The sequence below is a fragment of the Myiozetetes cayanensis genome, unplaced genomic scaffold (assembly GCF_022539395.1).
Source record: "Myiozetetes cayanensis isolate MyiCay16 unplaced genomic scaffold, myiCay2020 scf48, whole genome shotgun sequence".
In the NCBI taxonomy this organism is placed as follows: Eukaryota; Metazoa; Chordata; class Aves; order Passeriformes; family Tyrannidae; genus Myiozetetes; species Myiozetetes cayanensis.
In genome coordinates this window covers 402,588-430,587 of record NW_026087720.1, presented here as the reverse complement: position 1 = coordinate 430,587, position 28,000 = coordinate 402,588, and the positions used below count along the sequence as shown (strand labels likewise).

Genomic DNA, 28,000 nt, shown 5'->3' with positions numbered 1-28,000 from the left:
GCAGCCCCGGTGTTTCTGGGGTCTCATTGAGGGCTGGTTCCCCACAGCCCCACCCCAGGCGTGATCCCCTGTCCCTGTCCCCGTGCTGGGTGGTGACGCTGTCCCCGCCATGTCCCCGTGCTGGCAGCTGTGACACTCAGGTGGTTTATTGGCCCCCGGGCCGTGCCGTGCCCACCGCGGGGCCTCCCTGCGGGCAGAGCCCCTGGAGCTGTCCCGGTGCCTGCGGCACCTCCACACGCCGTGTCTGTTCCTCTGCTCTGTCCCTCTGTCCAGCCACTGTCCCCGTGTCCGTCCTCTCTGTCCCCAAGGCCGTGGCCCTTCCCCATGCCCACACGCGGCCCTGGGCCCGGCCCGGCTCCGTCTGTCCCTCGGTGTCCCCGGGGGTCCCTGTGCCCGTCCCCGTCCCCACGGGGGTGGCCCAGGGGGGTCAGTGGCAGTTCTGGCACCGGGGGTGGCACCTCTGCCCGTTGACGTTGCAGCGACACCCGCCACTGGTGTCCCCGGGGCCCTGGGGGGGGACAAGTCAATTGTGAGAGGCCACCCTGGGGTCACTCTGTGTCCCTGTCACTCACCCAGAGTCCTGGGGTCCCCCAGCTCCCTCTGGACACCCCCCCTCAGCCTCCCCTCACCACCAGCCCCCCCCATCGTGACCCCTTGGTGACTCCAAAGCCCTGGGGTCTCCCAGGACACCCCTCACTGCCAGTCCCCAGCACGGCCCCTTGGTGACCCCCAGGAGCCCCCGAGACCCTCTTTGTCACCCCCGTCCCCCAGCCCGGTCCTTTGGTGACCCCGGGGTCCCCCAGCCCCACTCAGACCCCCCCGCTCACTCTGGGACCCCCTCTCACCCCCAGCCCCCCTCGGACCCTCCATGGCCCTCCCGGTGCTCCCCTCACCACCGGCCCCTTGGTGACCCAGCAGATCTCGGTCTGGCCCGCGGTGCAGGCGATCCCCAGCCCTCCAGGGACCCCCCCTCACCGCCGGCCCCCAGCGCGGCCCCTTGGTGACCCAGCAGATCTCGGTCTGGCACACGGTGCAGCGGATCCAGTCGCACCCGTCCTTCTTCTGCACCACGATGCGGCACGTGGGGCAGTGCATGGCCTCCCCCCGCTGCACCAGCGTCTGGGGGGGCACAGGGAGGGGGGTCAGGGGCGCGGGGACACCCCCGGCGCCCCCCTGCGCGCCCCCCGAGCCCCCCAGACCTGCAGCATGTCGCTGGTTTGCCGCGCGGCCGCGTCGTGCTGCGCCCGCAGCTGCAGCTCGTCCTGGTACTGCCGGCAGTTCTGCCCCTCGTGGATGGCCTGGGGGAAGGGGGGGTCAGCGCTGGAGCCCCCCGGGACTCCCCTGAGCCCCCCGGCCTCCCCGGCTCACCTTGCACAGGAGGCAGTTGAGGGCCCCGCACACGGGGCACGGGAACTCGTTCACCGCGTCCTCGTAGAAGCACCAGCCCGGGCAGTCCCGGCCCCGGCAGTGGAAGCTGTTCCGGCTGCGCCGCTCGGCCAGGGCCAGGCCCCGCTCCAGGAACCGCCGGTGCTCCTCGGGGGACACTAGCTGGGGGTTGGGGACATTGCCGTGGGGCTGCCGGGACCCCCGGGCCACAGATCCCCACCCCCGGCTCACCCAACCCCACTCCAGGAACAGCCGGCGCCCGGGGGGAACACCGGCTGCGACACGGGGACATCGGGGCGGGGCTGCCGGGACCCCCCGGTCAGCGACAGCCCCCGTGGGGACACACCCACGGGACCACCCACCCGCACTCCTGCCCCGAGGCTGGGACCCCAGGCCCACCCACCGCGCGGATCTCGCGCTCCTGCAGGTGACTGTCACACGTGTAGGTGGCGTCGCGGAAGGGACAGGCCACCAGCGGCTCCTCGCTGTAGTTGATCACCTGCCGCAGGCACTCCCTGCCAAAGGGGGAGGGTCACTGGGGGGCATTCACGGTCACCAGGAGGGTGGGAGGTTTGGGGGGTTTTGAGGGGGCTCTGAGAGCTGGTCACAGTAATGGGGGGGGGTCTTGGAGCTTCTCGCTGTGATGGGGGGGCTGAGGGGGTGTCACTGTTGATGGTGGGGGGCTCAGGGCTGGCCACTACAAGGTGGGGGGTCCTGGGGCTGGTCATGGCAGTGGTGGGGTGACTGTGAGGTGGGGGGGCCCTTAGGATTGGGCAATACGATGGTGGAGGAGGCTCAGGGCTGGTCACTGTGGGGATGGGGGGGGGCCTTGGGGCTGGTCCTGGTGATGGTGGGGGGGTCTCAGGGCTGGTCACTGTGACAGTGGGGGGGTCTTGGGGTTGGTCACGGTGATGGGGGGGCTCAGGGCTGGTCCTGGTGACAGAGGGGGGGTCTTGGGTCATGGTGATGGGGGGTTGGTCCTGGGGCCAGTCCTGGGGGTGCTGGAGGGGGGTCTCAGGGCTGGCTCTGGCAGTGGGGGGGTCCCGGGGTACCTGCAGAAGCTGTGCAGGCAGTCCCGGAGCAGCACCCCCTGCCCGGCCGGCACGTCCTGCAGGCAGATCCCACATTCCAGAGGCTCCGGGTTCGGCACCAGCTCCGACTCCTCCGCCCGCAGCAGCTGCTGGAAGTTCTGCTGCCGCTCGGCCTCCAGAGCCTGCACGGGTGGGAACGGCAGCGGGATTGGGAATGGGAACCGCCTCGGCGGGAACGGGGACGGGAACGGCACCGACGAGAGCGGGAACGGCGAGGGACAGACCCAGCAGGGAGGGGAACAGTCCTGGGACACAACGGGAACGGCGCTGCTCAGGGAACAGCCCAGCAGGGCCAGCGGGAATGGTCCCATCAGGAACGGGAACAGCTCCAGTAAGAGACCAAAACAGCCTCTCGGGAATGGGAATGGCCCTGGGAGGAACTGGAACGGTCCCGCTAAGGAGCAGGAATGGCACTGGCCACGGAATAGTCCCAGGAGGGAACAGGAATGGCCCCAGTGGGAATGGGAACTGCCGAGGGACGGAACCATCAGGGTTCATGGGATGAGAACAGCCCCTGTGGGAATGGGAACAGCCCCTGTGGGAATGGGAACAGCCCCAGGCAGGAACGAGACCCGTAAGGAAGAGCACCAGTAAGGAATGCCCCAGTCAGGACTGGGAACGGCTCCAGTCACAGAATGGGAATGACCCCATCAGGAATGGGAATGATCCGCCAGTGACAGGAATAGCCCAGCCAGGAATAGTAACAGACCCGGCAGGAATGGGAACAGCCCCATCAGAGACAGGAACAGTCCCGGGCAGGAACTGCCTCGTGAGCGACATCCTGGTCATGGAATGGGAGCTGTAAGGAATGGCACCATTCATGGAAAGGGACTGGCCTGGGCAGGAACAGCCCCAGTGAGGGACAGCCTGGACAGGGAAGGAGAAGAGCCCTGGGCAGGGAACGGCCCTGGTTAGGAATGGGAATGGCCCCAGTCAGGGACATCTTGAGGGTCCCCAGGGATATCCTGGGGGCACTTTCACATATCTGGGCCCTGGAGACGCTCCAGGGGAGCCCCAGGATCGGGCTCTGCCACGCTGGGAACAGGTCCCCCCCCGCTGCTGCCCCCAGTCACCCTCCCAGACCCCCCCAGCACAAGGAGCCGGCGGAGCCACCTGGGTGGGACGAGGCTTTAATGGGGGCTCAGGACCCAGGGACCCCAACCCGGGGTCACGGCTCAGACGGGAGACCCCTCACCTCCCACTCCCACGGTGCCAGGCGAGGCTGAGACCCCCAGAGCAGCGCCCCCAGCCCGGGACCCCCGAGCCCCAGAGACCCCCAGAGCGCAGCCCCCACCCCTGAGCCCGCAGTTCCCTGAGTTCAGACCCCCCAGCTGTGGCACCCCCAGAGCACAGGACCCCCCAGGGCCCTGATGGTGCCCCCCAGGAAGGGGCAGTGCTGGGACTGACCCTGCTCCCCTCACCCCGGGGGGCTGGCACCCCTCTGTGAGCCCCCCACCCCCCGGCGAGCGGCACATCCCCACCCTCCTCCGGCAGAACATTCTGGAACCCCCCTGGGGCCGGGCATGGGGGGTCTCGGGGAGATCCCTGGGTGTTGGGGATGGGTCCCGGGCAGAGGCCACGTGGATCCCAGGAGTCCAGAGGGGTCCCTGGGGGTCTGGTGGGTCCGGGAGGGTCCCGGGGGGTCCCTGGGGATCCCAGGCACTATCCGAACTCGGAGCACAGGTGGATGAAGTCCTCCAGGGACCCCGGGCCGTGGTGCCCGGCGGGGCCGTCCTCGCTCCGGGGCTGCTCCCGGCGGGATCCGGCACGGGCAGAGGGGAGAGAGAGGAGAAGGATCCGTCAGTGCCGGGCCCGGAGCCCCCCGAGGTCCCAGGGGAGCCCCCCCACGGGGCTGTGGAACGGGGATGGATCCCGGGGCTGGGAACGAGCGGCCCGACGGCTCCTCAGTGCAGGGGAGGGGAGGGCGGAGAGAGGGACCCCCTGATCCTGGGTGGGATCCTGCAGGATCCTCCAGATCACAGCACTGCCAGATCCCCCCATCCTGGTACTGCCAGATCCTTCCAGTCCTGGTACTGGTGGAGCCCCAGTCCTGGTACCTGCCCTATCCCTGGGGGGGTCACAGCCCCTGCTCTGTCCCTGGGTGGGTCACAAGAGCTTCCTCTCCCTGATCACCACCAGCCCCTTCCCGGGCAGATCCCGGTGCCAGATCCCAATGCTGGCAGAGCCCCAGCACCAGGTGGGACTGGGGGTGTCTGTGTGACCCCACAACCCCCCCCATTCCCTGGAGCGGCGCAGGATCCACGTCCCTCCTCCCCACAAACGCCGGATCCATACCCTGCTGCCCGACCCCCGATCCTGTCCCTGCCAGTACTGCCAGATCCCTCCCTGATCCCAGTACTGACGGATCCCTCCCTGATCCCACTACTGCCACACCCCCCCTGATCCCGGTACTGCCACACCCCTCTCTGATCCCGGTACTGCCACATCCCTCCCTGATCCCAGTACTGCCACATCCCTCCCTGATCCCAGTACTGCCACATCCCTCCCTGATCCCAGGACTGCCAGACCTCCCCTGCGATCCCGGTACAGCTGGATCCCTCGGACCTGCTGGCACTGCCAGATCTCCGCAGTCCCAAGACCACTGGATCTGTCCCAGCCCTGTCCCTGCTGGCACTGGCAGCTCTCCCCTGGGATCCCAGTACCACTGGAACCCCCTGATCCCGTTCCTACAGGTCCTGGTGGATCCTCCAGTCCCAATCCCACTGGATGTCTCTGATCCCAGTACCGCTGGATCCCTGCCAATCCCGGTACTGCTGCATCCCAATGCCACCAGATCCCTGTGATCCCAGCACTGGTGGCTCCCCATTGTGATTCCAGCACCACTGGGTTCCCCGTGATCCTGTACCTGCTGCCACTGGCAGATCCCCACGATCCCATATCCACCAGAGCCCCCTGTCCCGATCCCACACCCCCTGGATCCCAGTGATCCCGCACCTGCTGGCACTGCCTGGCAGATCCCCCATTCCCATTCCCTGCTGGCACTGCCGTGTCCCATCCTGCTCCCTCTGCAGCCACTGCCTCTCAGCAGGGTCAGGCTGGTGCCCTCCCGGTACCCCCTGCTCCCATCCCCCAGGATCCCTGTGATCCCACCCCCCATGGATCCCCCGTCCCCATTACCTGCTGGCACTGCCGTGCCCCGTCCCGCTCCCTCTGCAGGCGCTGCCTCTCGGCGGGGTCGGGCTGGTGCCCCCCCGGTACCCGGTACCCCGCGGGGCGGGCGCAGCTGCACATCTCGCACCCCGGGCGCGTGGGCTTGTTGATGAACGTGCACGTGGGGCACGGCCAGCCCTGGAACGGGAACGGGAATGGGAATGGGGCACGGCCAGCCCTGGGAATGGCAACGGGAATGGGAATGGGAACGGGAATGGGGCATGGCCAGCCCTGGAATGGGAACGGAAATGGGAATGGGGCATGGCCAGCCCTGGAATGGGAACGGGAATGGGAATGGGGCATGGCCAGCCCTGGGAATGGGAACGGGAATGGGGAACGGCCAGCCCTGGGAATGGGAATGGGAATGGGAACGGGGAACAGCCAGCCCTAGGAATGGGAATAGGAATGGGAATGGGGCACGGCCAGCCCTGGAATGGGAATGGGGCATGGCCAGCCCTGGGATGGGAATGGGAACAGGAATGGGACACGGGAATGGGAATGGGAATGGGAATGGGGCATGGCCAGCCCTGGGAATGGGGCACGGCCAGCCCTGGGAATGGGAATGAGAATGGAAACAGGAATGGGGCACAGCCAGCCCTGGAATGGGAACGGGAATGGGAATGGAAACGGGGCACGGCCAGCCCTGGAATGGGAATGGGAACGGGAATGGGGCACAGCCAGCCCTGGGAATGGGAATGGGAACGGGAATGGGAACGGGGCACGGCCAGCCCTGGGAATGGGAACGGGAATGGGGAACGGCCAGCCCTGGAATGGGAATGGGAACGGGAATGGGGCATGGCCAGTGGGAACAGGAAGGGGAATGCGGTATAGCCAGCCCTGGAATGGGAATGGGGATCACTGGGAATGGGAATGGAAATGGGGGTAGGGTCAGCCCTGGGAAGGGGAATAGGGACAGGGATCACCAGGAACGGTGCTGGGAATGGGGATGAGAATCAGGGGCAGGGCCAGGCTGCCTGGAACACTGGGAATGGCACTGGGGACGGGGGCAGTGCCCAGCCCGGATCCCCGGGAATGCCGCTGGGAGCAGGGATCTGGGATGGGGGCAGTGCCCAGCCCGGATCCCCAGGAATGCTGCTGGGAGCAGGGATCTGGGATGGGGGCAGTGCCCAGCCCGGATCCCTGGGAATGCCACCGGGAGCAGGGATCTGGGATGGGGGCAGTGCCCAGCCTGGATCCCTGGGAATGCTGCTGGGAGCAGGGATCCCTCAGCACCCCCGTACCTGCTCAGGGGAGGGCGGTCTCAGTGCGGGGGTCCCAGGAGGGGTCCCGGTGCCGTCCTGGAGCTGCAGCGAGTCCAGGTGCTGCCGGATCGTCCCGATGTCCATACGATCCCCCGGCTCGGGGACACGGCCTGGGGGCACCGGGGAGTCAGGGCAGGGAGCTGGGGGAGGGAGGGGAGGGAGGGGACGAGAAGAAAGAGGAGAAAGAGAGAAAGAGGAGAAAGAGGAGAAGGGAAGGAGAAAGTGGAGGAAAGATAAAGGCAGAGGAAGGAGAAGGAGAAAAGAGAAGGAGCAAAGATAAGGAGGAAGAGAAGAAGGAATGAGGAGCAGGAAGAAGAACGAATGAGAAATATAAAGGAAAGAAAAGCAAAAAAAGAAGGAGAAGAACAAAAGAAAAGAAGAAAAAAGAGAAGAGCAAGAAAAGGAATAGAGAAGAAAAAAATAGAAAAGAAAAAGGAAAATGAAAGAGAAAAGAAATGAGGAAGGAGCAGAAAAGAGGAATGATCAGGAGGAAGGAGCAGGAGGAGAAAGAAGGAAGGAGCAGGAAGGAGAAAGGAGCAAGAGCAGGAAAAGGAGAAAGAAAAAGGAGAAAAGACCAGGAGAAAGGACAGTAAGAAGGAAGAGCCAGGAAGCAGCAGGAGGAAGGAGCAGGAGGAGGATGATGAGGAAGAAGGAGCAGGAGGAGGAGGAGGAGGCCGTACCCCTGTGAGGCGACGAAGGCCCCGCGTGGGCCCTGTGGGGCTCCCCGGCGGCGCCGTCCCCGGGCAGGGCCCGCAGCAGCGCCTGGGCCTGCTCCTCGCGGCTCAGCCCCGCCACCCCCGCTGACAGCAGGTACAGGAAGGCGGGGTCCCCATCCCGACGCACCCCGTACGAGCCCACCGAGCGCCCGTCCGCGCACAGGCACTGCCCGATGATCCAGCGCTGCACCCGCGGGTGGAAACCCAGCTCCTGGAACACCTGGGACAGGGGAGAGATAGATGGGATCAGCTCCTGGAACACCTGGGATCAGCTCCTGGAACACCTGGGATCAGCTCCTGGAACACCTGGGACAGGGGAGAGACGGGATCAGCTCCTGGAACACCTGGGATCAGCTCCTGAACACCTGGGACAGGGGAGAGATGGGATCAGCTCCTGGAACACCTGGGATCAGCTCCTGGAACACCTGGGACAAGGGAGAGATGGGATCAGCTCCTGGAACACCTGGGATCAGCTCCTGGAACACCTGGGACAGGGGAGAGATAGATGGGAACAGCTCCTGGAACACCTGGGATCAGCTCCTGGAACACCTGGGACAGGGGAGAGATGGGATCAGCTCCTGGAACACCTGGGACAGGGGAGAGATGGGATCAGCTCCTGGAACACCTGGGACAGGGGGGAGATGGGATCCAGCTCCTGGAACACCTGGGATCAGCTCCTGGAACACCTGGGACAGGGGAGAGAGATGGATCAGCTCCTGGAACACCTGGGGAGAGAGGGGAGGTGGGAGAGAGGGGGAAACAGCTCCTGGAACACCTGGAATGGGAGAGAGATGGGATCAGCTCCTGGAACAAATGGAACAGGGGAGGGGGAGAGAGGGGAAACAGCTCCTGGAACACCCGGGACAGGGGAGACAAAAGCAGGGAAGAGACAAGAACCCCAACTCCTGGAACACCTGAGGCAGGGGGAACAGAGGAGACCTGGGAACCCAAACTCCTGGAATACAGTGAGGGGAGACTCTGGGGTGACCCCTGAGGTGATCTCTGGGAGAGCCCCCAAGGTGATGTCCCAGGTGAGCCCCATGACATCCCAGGTGACGTCAGGGGTCCCATTCTCACCAGGCAGGGCCCCAGGTAAGATCCAGGTGAGCCCCCAGGAGATCCTGGGAGCCCCCTTTTCCCTCAGGCCGGGCTCTGGCTCAGCCCTCAGGTGCCCCCCAGGTGTCCCCCCCGTACCTGCTCCTTGAGGGTGCCGATGGTGACGTGGGGCCGCACCCGCAGGGTGATGTTGGCCGAGGACGTGGCATCTTCCACCCACACAGCCATGCTGGGAACGACACAGGGACACGGGATAATGGCATGGGGGGCACCCGGACAGTGGGAACGAGAGAGGGACGTGGGACAGGGGGGACCGGGACACCGGGATCGGGGTGCAGGGAATGGAGCAGAGGGAGAAGGAGGGGGAGGTGGAAAGCGAAAGGGAAAACAGAAAGGAAAAGGGAAGCAGGAAAAACAAAAAGGGGAAGAAAGAAAGAAAAAGAGGAAGAAAAAGAAAGAGAAAGAAAAAGCAGAAGAGAAAAGTAGGGAAAGGAAGGAGGAGGAAGAGGAGGCACAGGAGGATGAAGGCCCACCTGATCCCTCCCCTGGGGGTTGGGCCTCTCCCACATGCAGTGGAATGAGGAGGAGGAAGGATGAGAAGATGGGGATAGAGGAGGAAGAGGATGAAGGAGGAGGAGGATGAAGGAGGAGGAGAATGGAGGAGGAGGGGGATGGAGCAGGAGGAGGATGAAGGAGGAGGAGGAATGGAGGAGGAGGAGGATGAAGGAGGAGGAGGATGAAGGAGGAGGAGGATGAAGGAGGAGGGAGATGGAACAGGAGGAGGATGGAGCAGGAGGAGGATGAAGGAGGAGGAGGATGAAAGAGGAGGGAGATGGAGCAGGAGGAGGATGGAGGAGGAGGAGGATGGAGGAGGAGGATGAAGGAGGAGGAGGATGAAGGAGAAGAGTGAAGGAGGAGGGGGATGGAGCAGGAGGAGGATGAAGGAGGAGGGAGATGAAGGAGGAGGAGGATGAAGGAGAAGGAGGATGAAAGAGGAGGGGATGGAGCAGGAGGAGGGTGAAGGAGGAGGGGGATGAAGGAGGAGGAGGATGAAGGAGGAGGGGCTGAAGGCTGACCTGAGCTCCCCCCCGGGGTAGTTGGTGTCCCTCAGGCTGACGCTGAGCTCCGTGTGGTGCCGCGCCAGGGCCACCGCGCTCTGCGCCGCCACCGCCTCGTCCCCCCCCGCGATGGCCTCGGCCAGGCGCAGGCACAGCTCCTCTGGGGACATGGGGGACACTGAGGGACAGCACCACACCCCACACACCCCACACACCCCAGAGCTGGCCGGGAGCCAGCCAGGCCCGGCCTGGGGACACCACGGGGACAGGAGGTGACAGGAGGTGACACTGGGGGGGAATTTGGGCTCTGCTCCCAGGGGAACAGGTTCAGGATAAAGGGAACAGCCCCAAGCTGTGCCAGGGGAGCTTTATTTGGGATCTTGGGAAAACCCCTCCTGGGAGGGGCTGCCCAGCCCTGGATCCCCATCCCTGGGGGGGATTGGCCATCCCTGGGGAGGTGGCACTTGGGGACAAGGGCAGAAGTGGCCTGGGCAGGGCTGGGGGGCCACTCAGGGGGCTCTGGGGTGTTTCCCAGCTCCAGGATTCCCAGATTTCCAGGGATACCTCTCTCTGCCAGCTCCAGGGTCTGCAGTTCTTCCAGGTCCTGCTCTGGGTCTGGCGTGGGCAGGGATGGGGGCGGGGCCTCCAGGGCTGTCCCCGTGCCCCCCGGGGCTGTCCCCGTGTCCCCCGGGGCTGTCACTGGGCACTCCGAGGCTGTGGGGGCACGTCAGGGATGGGACCGTCCCCACTGTCCCCAGGGGTCCCTCCTGAGGTGGGAGGGGACACCCTGGGACATCCCTGTGGGAATGGTGGCCCCAGCCCGTGTCCTGGGACAGAGCCACCCCCAGGGCCCCTCAGGTGTTCAGGACATGGGGAGGGGACACCCCAGGGACCTTCTGGGGTCACCTGATGGATCAGCTCCCTCCCGGCACCAGGGTGGGACTGTCACCCCTGTCCCCATGTCCCTGCCCCGGCTGTGTTCCCAGCCCCATACCCTGTCCCCATCCCCGTGTCCCTGTCCCCAGTCCGTGTCCCTGTCCCCATCCCCGTGTCCCTGTCCCACCACCTTGGCTGTGTCCCCCAGCTCCAGCCCTGTCCCCAAGCCCTGTGTCCCCGTGTCCCCAGCCCTGTCCCCGTGTCCCTGTCCCACCTCTCCGGGCCTCCCTGAGGGAGCTGCTCAGCACCGTCCACCACTGCTGTGCCTCCCGCTCCTCGGGGAACCACAGCGTCACCGTGCCCGGTGCTGTCTCCGCTGCTGTCCCCGATCCCGCTCCCGCTCCCGGTCCCGGCAGCTCCAGCTCGTGGCTCGCGGGGCCCCGCACGCGGTAGGACACGTCCCGCAGGTCGAATTCCGCCAGGGGCTGGGGCAGGGGGACACCGGGGCAGAGTCACGACAGGCTCCTGTCGCGACAGGGCTGCGATACAAACCCCGCCCCCAACGGGATCGGCTCCGCCCCCCACCCCGGCACCCCCCGGGACATTCCCGCGGTGGCAATTCCAAGGGCTCCCGGGGGTGACCCCGGAGCCTCCGGATCCCGAGGTCTGCGCAGGAATTTCACGGGAATTCCGCGGGAAAGGCGCCACCGGACCCACCGCCTCCCCCGCCTCACCGCGCCCCCTGCCCGCCCTCACCGCCCCCTGCCCGCCTCACCGCCCCCGCCCTCACCGCCCCCGCCCGCCCTCACCGCGCCCCCCCCCGCCTCCGGCAGCCTCATCCCGAGGCGGAAGCGGCGGCGGCCGCCGGGGGCCGGTTCCACGCTGAGCTGCAGGCGGAGCGCGGCACCGGCGGCAGCCGCGGGCAGGAGGAGAGAGGGAGCGGCGAGCTGAGCCCGCGCCGCCATCAGCACGGTGGGCGGCAGCGGCACCGGCGGCGGGAGCGACGCCGGGGCAGGAGGCGGGAGCGACCCCGGAGCAGGGCCCAGGACAGCGCCCGGGGCAGATCCCGGGGCAGATCCCGGGGCAGATCCCGGGGCAGATCCCGAGGCAGAGCCCGGCACAGCGCCCGGGGCAGGGCCCGGCCCGGGGGCTCCGGGCGCCGCCATAGCGGCCCCGCCACTTCCGGCCCCCGCCCGGTCCGCACAGAACCGGTGCCCGCGGGCGGGCGGGGCGAGGGAAACGCGGCCCCTCCGGGGCAGTTCCGGGACCGAACGTTCCGCCTGCGGCCCCGCCCGTGACCACGCCCCGCGCTCCCTCGGCCCCGCCCCCCGCGCTGATTGACAGCCGCCCCCCGTCTTTGTCCGCACCAGCCAATCGGAACGCCGAGCGCCCCCGCGGGGGGAGGGCCCGCGGAGTGACGTCGCTACCAGCCAATGGAAACGCGGAGATCCGATGATGGACGGGCCCATCCGCCAATGGGCCCGCGGGCCGCCGGCGCCGCCGAGGCGGGGCGGGGCGGGAGGGGCGGTGCCGCTGTTGCCGCCCGGTCGGTGCCGCAGGAGAAGGTCGCTTCGCTCGCCCGCCCGCCCCGAGGGAACTCCCAGGTCTCGCTCAGCCGCTCGCGCAGTCCCGAGCACTCGGGGACATGTCGAGGTGGGCGGACGCCCGGTGGGCCGGCGCCAGACGGCGGGCGGCGGCCGCGGCACGAGCGCCCTCCTCGAGCTTTCCCCGGAGACGCCTCCTCTTACACGCGCCCCGAGCCTGAAGGCGCTGCCGCGGCGAGGAGACAGCGGGAGCGGGACGCGCCGGTAAGTCCGCTCGCCGCCCCCTCCCCTCTGCGCCCCGAGCCCCCGGGACTACAGCTCCCAGCGTGCCCCGCGCGGCACAGGCGCGGCCCGGCACGGGGCGCCCCCGCGGGGCACCATGGGAACAGTAGGCGGCCAATGGCGCCGAGCCCGCCGCGCGGGGCACGCCGGGAGCTGTAGTCCGTTGTGGGTCGGTGCGCGGCGCCGCGCGGGGCATGCCGGGAGCTGTAGTCCGCGGCGCGGGGCACGCCGGGAACGGCTCTTCCGGGGCGCTCCGATCCCGCAGCATCTTCCGCCTCTCCCACTCCTTTTGCTCCTTTTGCTTCTCTTTTCCCTCTTTCTGCTTCTCCCTCTGCTCCTTCTTTTTCTCACGCTTCCCTTTTCCCCTTTGTGGTGCCGCTGGCAGCTCCCCTTGAATCTCCTGTGCTTCCTCTTCCCTCTTCCGCCTGCTTTCCCTCCCCCCTTTTCTCCTTTTCCTCCTCCTTTTCCCGTTTCCCATTTTCTCCGTTTTCCCTTTCCCTCTTTTTCTCTCCCTTTTCCCGTGTCCAGTTTTCCCTTTTCCCTTCCCCATTTTTTCTCTCCCGTTCTCCTTTTCCCTTCCCTTTTCCTCCCTTCCTTTTCCTTTCGTTCTCCGCCTCCTCCCTCTCCCCGTTCCCCGCTCCCCTTCCCGCTCCCAGGGACTCTCTCGCTGCCCCCCAGGACGCTGAGCTGCAGCCCCAGGAGCCGCTCTGGGAGTCTCACTCCGGGAGGATGAAGCTGCTGGAGAACTCGAGCTTCGAAGCCATAAACTCCCAGCTGACGGTGGAGACGGGGGACGCCCACATCATTGGCAGGTCAGGGATTGGGGAATGCTGGGGCTGGAAGGGGTCTGCAGCCCCCCAGGGTGTCCCACATCATTGGCAGGTCAGGCAGGGATTGGGGACTGGGGAGGGCCTGGAGCCTCCCAGGGTGTCCCACATCATTGGCAGGTCAGGGATTGGGGAATGGGAAGGGTCTGGAGCCCCTCAGGGTGTCCCACATCATTGGCAGGTCAGGGATTGGGGAGGGCCTGGACCCTCCCAGGGTGTCCCACATCATTGGCAGGTCAGGGATTGGGAATGGGAAGGGTCTGGAGCCTCCCAGGGTGTCCCACATCATTGGCAGGTCAGGGACTGGGGAATGTCAGGGCTGGGAAGGGGCAGGGATCCTTCCCACTGCCCTGGGACACTCCAGGGATCCAGGGGCTGCCACAGCTTCCCTGGGAATTCCAGCCCAGCCCCTCCCCACCCTCCCAGCCGGGAATCCCTTCCCAATATCCCACCTAACCCTGGGCAGCCATTCCCTGTGTGCTGTCCCCCATCCCTCATCCCAAATCCCTCCCCAGCTCTCCTGGAGCCCCTTCAGGCCCTGGCAGGGCCTCTGAGCCCCCCCTGGGCCCCCATTCCCGGCGTTCCCGGCCCCTGCAGTGTCCCCTCCCCGCAGGATCGAGAGCTACTCGTGCAAGATGGCCGGGGATGACAAGCACATGTTCAAGCAGTTCTGCCAGGAGGGGCAGCCCCACGTGCTCGAGGCCCTGTCCCCACCCCAGACCTCGGGGCTCAGCCCGGGCAGGTAAACTGGGGGCACTGGGGAGGCACTGGGGGCTGCTGGGAGGGACTGGAGGTGAACTGGAGGTGAACTGGGAGGCACTAGGGGCTGCTGAGAGGGACTGGAGGTGAACTGGGAGGCACTGGGAGCTGCTGGGGGGGACTGGAGGTGAACTGGGAGGCACTGGGAGCTGTTCAGGAAGGCTGAGGGGTGACTGGAAGGCACTGGGTAGGAACTGGGAAGTAACTTGGAGGCAGCTGGGTAGGGACTGGGAGCTGCTGGTGGGGGCTGGGGGGCAATTGGGAGGCACTGGGGGGGACTGGGAGCTGCTGGAGGGGATGAGTGCTGGTGGGGGGCTGGAGGGTGCACTGGAAGTGAACTGGGAGGCACTGGGGTGCAACTGGGATTGACTGGGGAGAACTGGGGCTGACTGGGGAGCGACTGAGAGCTAACTGGGGAGTACTGGGAGCCGACAGGAAGGCTGGGACATGTACTGGTATTGACTGGGAAGAAGCTCTGGGAGTCATGGGAAGGCTGGGAAGGACCTTTGGGGTCAGACCCAATGGCCAAGGAAGGACCTTTGGGGTCAGACCCAACGTCCCCCAGCCAGGGGCCCCCCCACCTGTGTCCCCAGGGGCCACTTTCACAGGGATCCCGAATTCCTCTGGGGGTCCCTGTGGGAAAGACACCTCCCCCCAGCCCTGTGCAACCCTTCCCCTTCCCCTGCCTGACCTGATCCCCCTCTGCATGTGGGGGTCACCCCAAACCCCTCCCAAGGGCGTGTCCTGGTGTCCCCCAGCCATTCCCACATCCCTGACCCCACTGCCCCCATTCCCATGTCCCTGTCCCCTGTGTGCCCCATTCCCACCCCCCTGAGCTCCCTGTGCTGTGCCAGGCTCGGGAAGAGCCAGAGTGGAGATGAGGAGGGTCCCCTGAGCGACACGTGCAGCCGCAAGACCCTGTTCTACCTGATCACCACCCTCAACGAGTCCTTCCGGCCCGACTACGACTTCAGCGCCGCCAAGAGCCACGAGTTCAGCAGGGAGCCCAGCCTCAACTGGGTATGGATCCCCTGGGACTGTGGGATCAGCCCCTGGGGCCGTGGGATCAGCCCCTGGGATTGTGGGATCATCGCCTGGGATTGTGGGATCATCCCCTGGGACTGTGGGATCATCCCCTGGGTTTGTGGGATCAGCCCCTGGGATTGTGGGATCAGCCCCTGGGACTGTGGGATCAGCCCCTGGGGCCGTGGGATCAGCCCCTGGGATTGTGGGATCAGCCCCTGGGACTGTGGGATCAGCCCCTGGGGCCGTGGGATCAGCCCCTGGGATTGTGGGATCATCCCCTGGGATTGTGGGATCAGCCCCTGGGACTGTGGGATCATCCCCTGGGACTGTGGGATCATCCCCTGGGACCGTGGGATCAGCCCCTGGGATTGTGGGATCAGCCCCTGGGATTATGGGATCATCGCCTAGGACTGTGGGATCATCCTCTGGGACTGTGGGATCATCCCCTGGGATTGTGGGATCATCCCCTGGGATTGTGGGATCAGCCCCTGGGACTGTGGGATCAGCCCCTGGGATTGTGGGATCATCCCCTGGGATTGTGGGATCATCCCCTGGGATTGTGGGATCATCCCCTGGGACTGTGGGATCATCCCCTGGGACTGTGGGATCATCCCCTGGGATTGTGGGATCATCCCCTGGGATTGTGGGATCATCCCCTGGGACTGTGGGATCATCCCCTGGGACTGTGGGATCAGCCCCTGGGATTGTGGGATCAGCCCCTGGGATTATGGGATCATCCCCTGGCATTGTGCGATCAGCCCCTGGCATTGTGGGATCATCCCCTGGGACCGTGGGATCAGCCCCTGGGACCGTGGGATCAGCCCCTGGGGTCGTGGGATCAGCCCCTGGGATTGTGGGATCAGCCCCTGGGATCGTGGGATCATCCTCTGGGATCGTGGGATCATCCCCTGGGATTGTGGGATCATCCCCTGGGATTGTGGGATCATCCCCTGGGGCTGTGGGATCAGTCCCTGGGACTGTGGGATCATCCCCTGGGGTCCTGGGAACGGGGGAGATGGGGCTGGGAGGGGCCGATCCCGTTGGTGCCTCCCATGGGCCAGGTGGCTCCGAGCCCCGTCCAGCTCTGGCCCTTGACCATTCCCAATATCCCGGCTAAACCTGCCCCTTCCAGTCAGAACCCTCGTCCCGTCACTCCATGGAGTGGGAAGGGACCTCAAAGCCTACCCAGTGCCCCCCTGCCGTGGGCAGGGACACTCCCCACTATCCCAGGTTGTTCCAAGCCACGTCCAACCTGGCCTTGGACACTTCCAGGGATGGGGCAGCCACAGCTGCTCTGGGAAGCTTTTTCCCGTGGTGGCTCCTGTCCCGTTCCCTGTTCCTGTGAAACTCCAGTCCCACTCCCTGTTCCCATGGAGCTCCTGTCCCATTCCCTGTTCTGTGGAGATCTGTTCCAATTCCCTTTTCCCAATCCTGCTCCACGGAGCTGGGTGTCATTCCCTGTCCCGTTCCCATTCCCTATTCCCATTCCCTGTCCTGTTCCTTTTCCCGTTCCCTGTTCCATTCCCTGTCCCATTCCCATCCCACTCGGTGGAGCCGGGTGCCATTCCCTGTCCCGTTCCCATTCCCTGTCCCGTTCCCATTCCCTGTCCCGTTCCCATTCCCTGTCCCGTTCCCATTCCCTGTCCCGTTCCCATTCCCTGTCCCGTTCCCATTCCCTGTCCTGTTCCCATTCCCTGTTCCCATTCCCTGTTCCCATTCCCTGTCCTGTTCCCATTCCTTGTCCTGTTGCCATTCCCATTCCCTATTCCCATTCCCGTTCCCGTTCTGCGGAGCCGGGTTCCATTCCCTGTTCTGTTCCCATTTCATTCCCTTTCCCGTTCCCACTCTGCGGAGCCGGGTTCCGTTCCCCATTCCCGTTCCATTGCGTTGCGCCCCCAGGTGGTGAACGCGGTGAACTGCAGCCTGTTCTCGGCCGTGCGCGAGGATTTCAAGGCGCTGAAGCCGCTCCTGTGGGACGCGGTGGACGAGGAGATCTGCCTGGCCGAGTGTGACATCTACAGGTACCGGGACAGGGGCCTTCCCACGGGAAAGGGGCGTTTTGGGGGGCGGGGACGTGGCCGGAGCGGGGCCGGTCCTGCCTCACCAGAGCTTCCCTGGATGGGAACGTCCCATCCCACCCCCATGGATTTCCTGCTGCTTTGGAATTCCCACCCTCTTGAGATTCCCACCTTTTGGAATTCCCTCCCACCCCCTGGCATTCCTGCCCTTTGGAATTCACTCCCCTCACCCCGTGCTTGGAAGTTTGTGCCTCCCCCTGCTCCCTCGTCCAGCTGGGATTTGGGGTGGCTGCTGAGACTCATTCCAGGCTTTCCCAGTTCTCCCATTTTCTGTGGCACATCCATCCCATCCCACCCATCCCGGTGTTTCTCCCCTTCCTGCCGCAGCTACAACCCGGACCTGGACTCGGATCCCTTCGGAGAGGACGGGAGCCTCTGGTCCTTCAACTACTTCTTCTACAACAAGAGGCTGAAGAGGATCGTGTTCTTCACCTGCCGCTCCATCAGGTGAGGCCTCCCCGACGTTCCCGGGGGCGTCCCCCCGGAATTCCGGCCAGGAGCTGAGGCCCTGCCGCCCTTCCCCCCGCAGTGGCTACGCCTACACCCGGCCGGACACCGGGAACGAGCTGGACATGGACCTGGGTGAGGGGGACACGGAGAAGGGCGACAGCGGGGACCCCGAGGGAGGAGGCATCGAGGAGGACAGGTGGGTGTTGGGCCGGGGGGGTCACGGGGGGGTCACAGGGGGGCAGGTGACCCCCCTGACCCCCCTGCCCTCCGCTCCAGGCTGCAGGTGATGTGCATGTGAGATTCCAGCCCGGATCCGAGAGGCCACGCGGTGGCACCAGGAACGGACCTGGGAACGGAACCAGTAACAGGACTGAGAATGGACTGGGAACCAAACCAGCATCAGAACCGGGCCTGGGACCGGGACAGGAACCGGGAACGGAACCAGCCCCAGGACTGGGAACCAAACCAGCACCGGAACCGGCTCTGGAACCAGCGACAAACTGGGAATGGAACCGGGAACGGGACCGGCCCCACAGCAGGAACAGGACTGGGAACAGGGCAGGGAATGGGACCGGCCCCACAGCAGGAACAGGACTGGGAACAGGGCCAGAAATGGGATTGGCCTCAAAGCAGGAACAGCTCCAGAAAAGGGAGCAGGAACGGCCCCAAAGCAGGAACAGATCCGGGATGGGATCCAGCCCCGCTCCCCCATCCCGGCACTGCCGTGTCCTCCCGAACTGGGCTCTGTATCCCCCCGGTGTGTCCCGGCCCCCGGACACTGGAGCCCCCCGGGCACCCGGAGCCACCTGAGCCGGGACCCTCCGGCCCCCTGGGAGCTCCGGGAAGCTTTGCTGCACTTTATGGCTCCTCGGCTGCACTGACCCCCCAATTCCCCCTTTTCCGGACTGCTGACCCCCCATCCGTCCGTCCTACCACTGCCTGGGGGACCCTCCAGCCCCCCAAAAGCTGCCCCACCTTCCCCCAGCCCCCCCCGAGTCCGTGTGTTTCAAGAGTTCGGCTTCGCTGTTCTCCTGCTCCAGGCTCTGCTTTCCTGGGGGGTCTGACCTGGGACAGGTGATCCCAGGATCTGGCAGTGCTCTGGGATTGGGGGGGGTCCCACCTGCACCTCCCATGGGGATCGGGCTCTGGAGTGAGAGATCCAACCCCCATCCTAAGGGGGCTTCAGAGCAGGGGGTCCCATCTGCGCCCCCAAGGGGGATCTGGGCTCTGGAGTAGGGGGGGTGTCCCACCCCCATCCCAAAGGGGAACCAGCTGTGGAATGGGGGGGTCCCACCAGTCCCCCGCACCTACTCCAGGTCTGGATTCCAGGGTCTGATTCTGGCCACATTCCCCCTCCAGATTGGGGGGTCCAGCTGACCACGCACAACAAGGGGCCACTGAGCCCCCCCAAACACCTGCAGCCCCCCAGGAGTGGGGCAGGGGCCAGGCAGAGCCCCCTGTGCCGTGGGCATCCCGCTGTTCCCACTGGTGGCTCTTCTGGGTCCTTGGGATTGGGTTTGTGCCCCCCTCCCACAGGGTTCCCCAGCCCCCTTGGTCCCCCCACTCAAACTGCCCCAGGGAGCTCGGAATTCCACAGCACTGGAGTGTCCTGCCAATAAAGGATTTCTGGGATTCACCCCCAGTTCCTGGGGGATTCCCTCTGGGATGTTGCTGTTCCCCACTGGGGGGTCACTGTCACCCAGGGGGAGTTGGGGTTGGGACCCCCCATGGTTGGGGATCCCTTGGCTCCACTTTATGCTCCGGTTTATCACTTTATTCTCTACTTTAACATCAGTTTGTCCTCTTTTGTCACTTTATTGTCCATTTTCCTGAAATCCCAGCATGGTCTGGGCTTGGAGGGGCCTCAAGGCCCATCTTGTTCCTTCCTGCCGTGGGTGGGGACAGCTCCCAGTAGGCCAGGTCAGCTCTCTGCTCGAGGTTCCCCCCCCAACCCGCTGTGGGAAAGGAGCAGAACTCCCCTCCTTGGAGCCAGGGGCACTGCCAGCTCCCCTGTTCTGCCTGGAAAGGTGCCCTCTGGAGATGGGAGCAGCCCCTTTCCTGGGAAAACCCCCCTTCCTGGCTGGTGTTCCGTGTAGTTCCCACCTCCAAGGATCGAGGGGGGTTGTCCATCCCTCTTCCTCGTGTCCTGGCCGTGGTCCCCAGGGCTGGATCCTCCTGCATCCTTTCTCCCGAGCCAGAGCATCCCGTGGTTGGGTCCTGGAATTTTTCCCACCTGGGTGGGGAGTGGGACAGATCCTGAATTACCTGGAACTCCTGAGGGAGTTTTATCTGCCTTTTTGCGTGGGATCTTCCCCACAGCCACAGTGATGGGGGAAGGAACGCTGTCTTTGTGCTCCTGGAGGTGCAAAATGTCTTCAGCCACTGCTGGGGGTGCTTCATGTTCCCAAAACCTCACTGCCAGGGCTTTGCCATGTGCTGGGGGTGCCTCTGGGTGAGTTTCCACCACGTGAGCCGCTGGCATAAGGTGGTGTCACCTGGGTCTGTGGGGACTCTCCTGGTCAAAACACAGAATTCCCTACATGGCTGGTGCCCTCAGGTGTTGGATCCCCTTCCCCACTGCCCTCCCTGGCCCTGGGTGACAAGGAATGTCTTTGTAGGGACCCCTGGCCCTCACACTGGGGAGGAGTCCCAGGATCATGGGACACACCGGGCTGGGAGGGAGCCACAAGGACAGGGAGTGAGGAGCTTGTGTCTTTTGTGTCTTCTGTCCCAAGGCTTTGTCAGTGCCCGGTTCCTCAGTGAGCGATCCCGGGGATGCCTGCCCTCCTTGCCTCTAATTCCACAGCGTTGGCTCCATCATCCCACAGCAGCCAGGCGGGAGTATCACTTGGATGAGGCTGGAATCTGCCTGTGTCTCCCTCAGGGACAGGGATGGAGTCGTGGTTGTCTCCTCTGTCTCCCCTCCCCGTTCCTGTGCTGGCCTTGGTGGCACTGAAGGCGGCCCCTGTGATGGTCCTGCTTGCTCCATCCCCTTCTCCCTCCTGCTGCTCCATCCCCTCCCTCCTGCTGCTCCATCCCCTTCTCCCTCCTGCTGCTCCTTGACTTTTGGCTGGAGCTTTGTTAAGGGGGGGCTTTTGTGTGCATTTCTTCTGCTCCTGCCCCGGGGAGCCATCACTGGCACTGTGGGTTCCTTGTTTCCGTGGTGTCAGGGGCTGGAGCAGCTGAAGGGCCTGTGCTTGTCCCATTGTGGGCTCCAGGGACCTTCTTTTCCCCCGGAGGGCTCTGAGCAGCGTTGGACCCCAGAGCCCTGGGCCAGGCCCCAACAGGCTGCAGCCCTTTGGGTCCTCTCTGGGGGTGCCAGGGTGACACCACAACACCTTCTTAAAATATTTCACTGGTAAAAGATACTACTGGAGTTTCAATATTTTACTGGCTCTTCTGGGCCCTGCACTTGTCCAGGGAGGAGGTTCAGACCCCTTGGAGGTCCCCACTCTGAACTGCCCAGGTTCTGGGCACATCTCCGGGCCAAGTTCTGAATTCTTTACCTGACCCTGAACATCCTGCTGGCTCCCAGCAAAAACACCGAGTTGGTTTCAAGGGTAGTCAAGGGATATTCAAAATTCTTGACTCCTGTGATCAGCCTTGGGGGGCAAGGGAGGAAAAAAGGAGGGAAAAAGACACAGGAAGGCATCCCCCCCACGTTTTGGTTATTTTTTCCGAAGAGAAAAAGCAAAGGGTGTGATTATTAATTGTTACCTGTAGGTGACTCCTGAGGCACAGAGGTGCCACCACACTGAACACACACCCCACAGCGGGGTCCTGGGCAGTGAAAATGTCAGATCCTAACCCACCAAACACCCCCGGAAACACAAACTGCGAGGTGTTACTGGGCCAATGATTCTCAAGCCCCCTCAAGGTTCACCCCCCAATCGTTTCCTACCTGCCCGCTCCAGACTGGCCCCGTTTACCTGAGTTTGTTCCTCCTCTCCCCCAAAGATCACCTCCTGTTTTACTCCCCCAAAATTTTCCCAACCTGCCCACTCCTGATCGCCTCAGTAATCAGTGAATCCAGGGAAGCTCTGGGGTGGGAATTGCAGTGGCTGCCAGTGGCCATCCAGAGGCTGTCCCACCATCCATGTTCTCCACCCTTCCCCGTCCATCCCAACACACAATGTGTTTTTCCCCACATTCCCATGGGCAGAAATCAGAGTGCTTTGTCCATTTTCTCTGGCCTGTTCCAGGGAGGTCTCGGCTCCTTTGTCCATTTTCTCTGGCCTGTTCCAGGGGAGGTCTCGGCTCCTTTGTCCATTTTCTCTGGCCTGTTCCAGGGAAGGTCTCAGCTCCTCGTGTTGCAGCAGCTCCTCCACCAGCGGGAGGTTCCCCCCAGGCTTGGATCGAGGTACAATTGGTCTGTAACGACTGATGAGGCCAGACCACAACAACTGATACCCCAAAACAGAGCTGTGGGTTTACAGCTGCTGGGGTCACAATGAAAGCTGAGTGAATACCCCAGTAAATGGCCCCCAGAGCTGAGGGGGGGGACAGAATATGCTGTAATTACCACACTCATTAGCATAACTAACGAAGGGAGGGTGTCCCCCCTGCGGGTTGAGCTGGTTGGTGTGCTGCCCAGGTTTGGTCCATGCTGGCAGGGGAGGCTCCTGAAAGAAGAATAAGCCATCCTTCCATGGGGAACTGGATCCTCAGAGGGGTGTCCTGGCACCGTTCCCAGGGTAATTCCTGGGAAGAGAAAACAACCCAAGTTTCAGTCGGGTCTGTCGGGACAAGTCACCCCTGAGTGGCTCCAGTTGTTTGACAGCTCGGGCTGAGCACTAAAGTCCCTTTTCCCACTCAGAATGTCCCGTTCTGGCACCTTAAACCCAGTCCAGCTGAACAGGACAGATCTCTTTGGTCCCTCAGGGCCACGGTGGCCTCCACATCCCTCAGGAGCAAACAAACCTCTCCCCCACGAAGCTTCTGCCCACGGCTGGTGCTGCTGCCCCCACCTTTTGGGGGGGATCTCCTCCCACCAGCACATCTAGAGAGAGTGAGACTCTTTGGGGAAGCTGCAGCCTGTGTGTTATAGCCACCAGACCACAAATATAAAATTTAAAATTTCCTCCCCCTGTTCCTCTGGACGACTTCCCCCCAACCTACATTTTTACAGGCACACCCAAAACTTAAATTCAGAACTTATTCAACACAACAAGATACAGCTTGCCAGAGTTAACACAACACTGAGGCTTGACACCTGCAGTTCAAACCAACCACTAGCATTACAAATTTAATTTGATTGGCAAATTATCCACCTTTGCTTTTATTAACATTTATAGTGTTATGCCAATCTTTCTCTTATATTTCCCAGGTTTCAGGCATTAATAATTCCCACCCACAAAGTAATTTTACAAACTTTCACACTAGTTCTTTGTTCCCTTACAACCAAGGGACGGTCTCTACAGTCCATACAATGAATATGACGTAAGGTCGAAGCACAAAACCATTTCTTGTCACACTGGATGCATTTACAAATCACCCACCCCACATGCCCCAAAGTGGGGTGCTTTATCAAGATATACCCCAAAGTTCCCTCCATGGTTCAGGTATTTCAGTTTCTACTTCACAGCACAGAGGGAGAAACTGAGGAGTTCCTGTTACCCTTTTTCTTAGCTCCTGTCTTCTCTTCATTAATTCAATTATATATTCCCTTAGAAAAGTTATCTTCTATTTTCGGATGTTCCAGAGGGCCACCAAAATCATATGGCGTCATATATCATTTCAGATGGTGAGATCCCTGTATCAGCACATGGTTGGGTCTGAATATACAACATTTTACCTAATGGTAAATGTTTTACCCAAGTCATTTTAGTTTCCATCATCAATTTAGTTAAAAGTGCTTTTTAATTTCTCCATTCATCCTTTCAACTTTGTGGGTGCCAAGGTGTGTGATATTCCCACTTAGTTCCAAGAAGCTCCGCTGTTTCTTTAATTATTCTAGAGGTAAAATGTGGTCCCCTGTCTGAATCTACGATGGTTACAATACCATATCTCGGAATTATTTCTTCCAATAAAATCTTAATCACTGTTTTGGCCGCACATCGTGCTACAGGAAAAGCTTCTACAAAATAAGATGGTCTACTAATAGTAATAAGTAACGATACCTCCCTACTTTAGGTAATTCAGTAATGTCTGCTTGTATTTTAGCTGTGTCTTGTTTTTTAGCTATCTCTCGGCCTCCTTGAATCCTCTCTCTCAGTTGCCTTTTGTTCACTTTTTTGGCAAGTTATGCATCCCTCTAGAATCCTTTTTGCAATTCCATTTGCCCCAACACAAACATATTTACTTTCGAATTGATCTATTAAGGCTTGTGTTCCCCAATGTGTTTGTTCATGTAATTCAGCCCTAATCCTTTGAGCAAGGCCCTTTGGGAGTATTTCTCGACCATCTGGTAACATCCATCTATTATTTTCTTCCTTTGCCCCTACTTGTTGTAATTTTTCTTTTTCTTGGTTGCTAAAGCTTTTGGGGAGATTTAAATTTTCGGGTTTCGAGTTATTTAATACTAATAAAGCTGCTCTTTTTGCTTCTTCATCTGCTAGGTTATTTCCCCTAACTGTGGCCTTTAGTCCTTTTTGGTGGCTTTTTACGTGTACTACAGCAACTTTTTCTGGCTTGTAAGCAATCATGTTCTAATTCTCTTTCAGGTTCCCCACATAAGATTTGGGTCGGATTTTGCAAATTTGTCATCTCTAATTCTAACTTGGGTGAGCGTAGTAGGACACTTTCATATTTTAGCAGGCGACTATCTGTTACCCATTTATCAGCTTTTTGTTGTAAAAGATTCCTCTTATATTATGAGGGGTAAAAACCTTCAGCTCCCCTCCAAAAAGGTTATTCTTCTGGTTTCTTCTACCAATAAAGATGGTGCTACAACAGCTCGCAGACAGGTAGGCACTCTCGACTTAGTGGATCTAATAATTTAGAATAGTATCCTACTGGTTTCTTTTGTCCTGCCCATGTTTGAGTTAAGACTCCATGGGCTGTCCCATTTTCAGTATTCACAAAAAGATAAAATGGTTTTCGGATGTCGGGCAGACTTAATACCGGAGCATTTATTAGACCTTCTTTTAATCTCTTTAATTGCTCCTCATCTTCATGATTCCATTTGATTAATCCGTCCTTTGTTAATTTTTCATATAAGAATTTAACTTCACTGCTATAGTTTTCAATCCATTGTCGGCAGTACCCCAATAATCCTAATAATTGCCTTATCTGTCTTTTGTTTTTAGGTGCCTGCAAAGACAGAATTCCATTTACTCGTTCGGGGTCCAGTCTCTTGTGTCCTTTACTTAACCAATGTCCCAGATATTTAACTTCCTCCTCAGTAAACTGTAACTTTGATTTTGACACTTTTAATCCTTTTGAACTCAAAAAGTTTAGTAATCTAATACTCTCTTCTCTAACTGTCTCTGGGTTCTCTCCCGCAATTAGTAAGTCATCTGCATATTGGATTAGCACAGTACCTTGGTGTGTCCCAAAAGGTTCCAATAATTGTTCTAAAGCTTGTCCAAATAAGTTGGGGGACTCTGTGAACCCCTGGGGTAAAACTGTCCACCTCAGCTGTTGCTTTCAGTGGGTTTCAGGGTCTTCCCATTCAAAGGCAAAATAGTCTCTGCTTTCTTCCTTAAGGGGACAAGCCCAAAAGGCATCTTTCAGGTCTATTACACTGTGCCATTTATGGCTGGGGGTGAGTTGATTCAGTGAAGTGTATGGGTTAGCAACCACTGGAAATCGGGTGACTGTTCTCTTATTCACTTCTCTCAGATCTTGGACTAATCAATAGGTTCCATCAGGTTTCCTTACTGGTAAAATAGGGGTATTATGTGGTGACATACAAGGCTCCAATAGTCCCTGTGTGATAAGCCTTTCTATAGTAGGTTTTAATCCTACCCTTCCTTCATAGGAAATAGGGTATTGTTTTACTCTATTTGGTTCCTCAGGATTCTGAATAATGACTTCCAAATGGTTTTATATTTAATTTCCCCACAGAGTCTGGAGTATACCAGACTTCAGGGTTTATCTTTTCCATATCTTCAACTGTAAGAGCATATAACTTTACTTGTAATCCATGTTCCTTTGCTTCTAAACCTATTCCTAATTCAGTCATTAAATCCCTTCCCAATAAATTATATTCTGCTTCAGGGACTAACAAAAATGATCCCACAGCATATTTCTTAGGAGTCTCTATTTCTACATTCTTAATAAGGGGTACCCTAAATGGTTCTCCTTTTGCCCCTATAACTTGTACCGAGTCTGAGGATTCTACACAGCCCCAAGGTATTTCCTGAACAGTTGATCTCTCTGCTCCTGAGTCCACCAGGAACTCAAATTCTTGTTGCTGGGGACCCAATTTTAATTTTATCAAGGGCTCTGTATTTGTCCTGGTCCCCAGCAAACAGAGCCCCTGACCCCCCTAATCCTCTTGAAATATTTGCTCATCCTGCATACACTTCCTGCAATTCCTTTTCAAATGTCCTTTCTTGTGGCAGTAATAGCATTCTACTTCTGTCTGACCCGTCTGTTTTTGGTTATTTGGGACTGCTCGTTTGTCAGACCCACGAGGGGTCCCACGCCTCTGCTTGTTATTCTCTTTCCGTCCCCCCCTCACTGCTGTCATAAAAATCCTTACCTGTTTCTTTTGACTCTCCTCATCCCTTCGTACATATACCTTCTGAGCCTCTCTCAATGATTCATCTAACCCTCGCTCTTGCCAATCCTCAGTTTTCTCTAACTTCTTTCTAATATCTTCCCATGATTTTGCTACAAACTGTGTTTTGAGTAAAGCTTGCCCTATTGGAGTATCGGGGTCTAGACCGGAATAGAGCTGTAAGCTCTTTCTTAACCTTTCCAGCCAGTCGGTAGGAGTCTCATCCTTTTTCTGTTGTTCTCTAAATGCCTTATTAATGTTCTGTCCCCTGGGGACAGCTTCCCTGATGCCCTGCACTATGATTGTCCCTAAATCGGACATATGATTCCTATGGGCTGGGTCCTGGTTGTCCCAGTTGGGCCCCTGAAGGGGCCACTTTACATCCGCAGCTGGTCCTTGTTGATGTCTTTGGTTCCAATTTCTCATCCCTGCCCTTCTAATCATTTCCCATTCCTCAGCTGTAAATAATATTCCCAATATTGCCTGCATTTCATCCCATGTGTATATATTAGGACCCAAAAACTGATCGAACCTCTCAGCTACACCGAGGGGGTTTTCTAATAAATTCTCCATTTCCTTTTTAAACTCTCTAACATCCCCTGAACTTAAGGGGACCGACACGAATCCTACCCCTTGCTGGCGTCCTCCCATGGCAATTTCCCTTCAGGGGTACAACTGCATTTGTTCAGTAACCGGGAGTGTGGATGGGGATGCAGTATCTGGGGAAGAGGGTTCCTGTACCGTGGCAGGGGAGGGGGGACAGGATGGCAACAGGGCCGATGCTGTTATGACAGTGGGCTGAGGGGCCATTGCGGGAGCAGGTACAGGTGGGATGTGTGGAAAATTCCCAAACAGGTTTCTAGTGCCTGACCTTGTCCGTATACTGGCATACTCGCTCTCTTCTGAACAGAAGGGTTCCTTACTATTCACATAAATGGTCAGAGCCTGGCAAATCCAGTCCTCAAATGTGCCATAAACTGGCCAATATAAATGATCTAATCTTATCTGCTTTCCTCCCCAGGCTTCCGTACAATAATGTACCATCTTTTCCCTTGACTTCCCTCCTCCAGAGGGGTAATCATTCCAGTATTTTATCGTTATTCCCAAGGGACTATTCAAGGGTATACCGGGCAATTCCACCTCAAAATTGCCCATGGGAGCAAAAAATCACGGCACCAAATTGTTACAGTCACCAGACCACAAATACAAAATGGAAAATATTAAATTTTATTAAAGGCAAATGAGCAAAACGGCGCTGGGCGACCGGGGGAGTCTCCTGCCCTGCCAACGATTCACGCACAAAAAGGCCAGCACCGGTCTTTTAGATGTGCTGCTATCCCCTCCCCTTCAGGCGGTCCCAGATGACAGCAGCAGGTCCTGGATGAAGGCGGGAAGACAACAGATTCAGCTCCTCCTACTCCTCTGGACGACTCCTTTCCCCCACATTTTCACAGACACATTCAAAGCTCACATTCAGAGCTTGTTTAGCATAATAAGATAGAGCTTGCCATAGTAACACAACATTGTGGTTTGACACCTGTAATTCAAAACTAACCACTAACATTACAAAGTTAATTTGATTAGCAAATTATCCACCTTTGCTTTTATTAACTGTTACACTTGTGTCCCCTGTCCGTGTGTCCCTGTGTTGATGTGTCTGTGTGTCCATGTGTGTCCCTGCGTCCATGTCCCCCTCTGTCCCTGTACCTGCCTGTCCCTCGGCCCAGCTGATGCCAAGGGGGGTAGGTGGTGG

At 60.2% G+C, this 28,000-nt stretch overlaps 2 protein-coding genes and 1 long non-coding RNA gene across 6 annotated transcripts; 1 reads left to right on the top strand and 2 right to left on the bottom strand.

Moving 5' to 3' along the window:
* Nucleotides 1–130: 130 nt before the first annotated feature.
* Nucleotides 131–11,821, bottom strand: SHARPIN (SHANK associated RH domain interactor). 3 transcript variants are annotated; one of them, XM_050331094.1, is made up of 14 exons: nucleotides 11,426–11,821; nucleotides 10,891–11,101; nucleotides 10,305–10,454; nucleotides 9,759–9,900; nucleotides 8,821–8,911; nucleotides 7,591–7,846; nucleotides 6,890–7,050; nucleotides 5,616–5,786; nucleotides 2,439–2,599; nucleotides 1,790–1,901; nucleotides 1,369–1,548; nucleotides 1,200–1,298; nucleotides 976–1,119; nucleotides 131–508 (listed from the first exon to the last, which is right to left on the bottom strand). In XM_050331094.1, exons 1-14 carry the CDS (start codon nucleotides 11,780–11,782, stop codon nucleotides 428–430), a joined length of 2,316 nt encoding a protein of 771 aa, XP_050187051.1. In that variant the 5' UTR covers nucleotides 11,783–11,821; the 3' UTR covers nucleotides 131–427. The 3 variants fall into 3 exon arrangements, 2 of the variants coding, with proteins under 2 accessions (XP_050187051.1, XP_050187052.1); XM_050331095.1 differs by having other exon boundaries at nucleotides 6,890–7,020; XR_007630779.1 differs by lacking the exons at nucleotides 131–508; nucleotides 976–1,119 and having other exon boundaries at nucleotides 1,369–1,544.
* LOC126648314 (uncharacterized) lies at nucleotides 7,972–8,310 on the bottom strand. The gene is made up of 3 exons (XR_007630780.1): nucleotides 8,291–8,310; nucleotides 8,176–8,213; nucleotides 7,972–8,051 (listed from the first exon to the last, which is right to left on the bottom strand). It is a non-coding gene; the product is annotated as an uncharacterized LOC126648314 (long non-coding RNA).
* A 344-nt stretch (nucleotides 11,822–12,165) lies between the features above and the next one.
* Nucleotides 12,166–19,394, top strand: MAF1 (MAF1 homolog, negative regulator of RNA polymerase III). 2 transcript variants are annotated; one of them, XM_050331102.1, is made up of 8 exons: nucleotides 12,166–12,424; nucleotides 13,121–13,254; nucleotides 13,883–14,011; nucleotides 14,883–15,048; nucleotides 16,954–17,075; nucleotides 17,460–17,579; nucleotides 17,662–17,778; nucleotides 17,859–19,394. In XM_050331102.1, exons 2-8 carry the CDS (start codon nucleotides 13,172–13,174, stop codon nucleotides 17,878–17,880), a joined length of 759 nt encoding a protein of 252 aa, XP_050187059.1. In that variant the 5' UTR covers nucleotides 12,166–12,424; nucleotides 13,121–13,171; the 3' UTR covers nucleotides 17,881–19,394. The 2 variants fall into 2 exon arrangements, with proteins under 2 accessions (XP_050187059.1, XP_050187060.1); XM_050331103.1 differs by having other exon boundaries at nucleotides 12,828–13,254.
* The last annotated feature ends 8,606 nt before the right edge of the window (nucleotides 19,395–28,000 follow it).

What these genes read in the sequence shown, in the direction of transcription:
- SHARPIN (XM_050331094.1), bottom strand. Translation starts at nt 11,782, where the DNA reads ATGGCGGCGCCCGGAGCCCCCGGGCCGGGCCCTGCCCCGGGCGCTGTG. An exon ending in CCTGGAGCTGGCAGAGAGAG is followed by an intron (nt 9,901 to 10,304) that starts GTATCCCTGGAA and finishes CCATGTCCCCAG; the next exon opens with AGGAGCTGTGCCTGCGCCTG. An exon ending in GGGCACGGCAGTGCCAGCAG is followed by an intron (nt 2,600 to 5,615) that starts GTAATGGGGACG and finishes CCACCCGTGCAG; the next exon opens with GCTCTGGAGGCCGAGCGGCA.
- MAF1 (XM_050331102.1), top strand. Translation starts at nt 13,172, where the DNA reads ATGAAGCTGCTGGAGAACTCGAGCTTCGAAGCCATAAACTCCCAGCTG. An exon ending in GGGAGCCCAGCCTCAACTGG is followed by an intron (nt 15,049 to 16,953) that starts GTATGGATCCCC and finishes TTGCGCCCCCAG; the next exon opens with GTGGTGAACGCGGTGAACTG. An exon ending in TTCACCTGCCGCTCCATCAG is followed by an intron (nt 17,580 to 17,661) that starts GTGAGGCCTCCC and finishes TTCCCCCCGCAG; the next exon opens with TGGCTACGCCTACACCCGGC.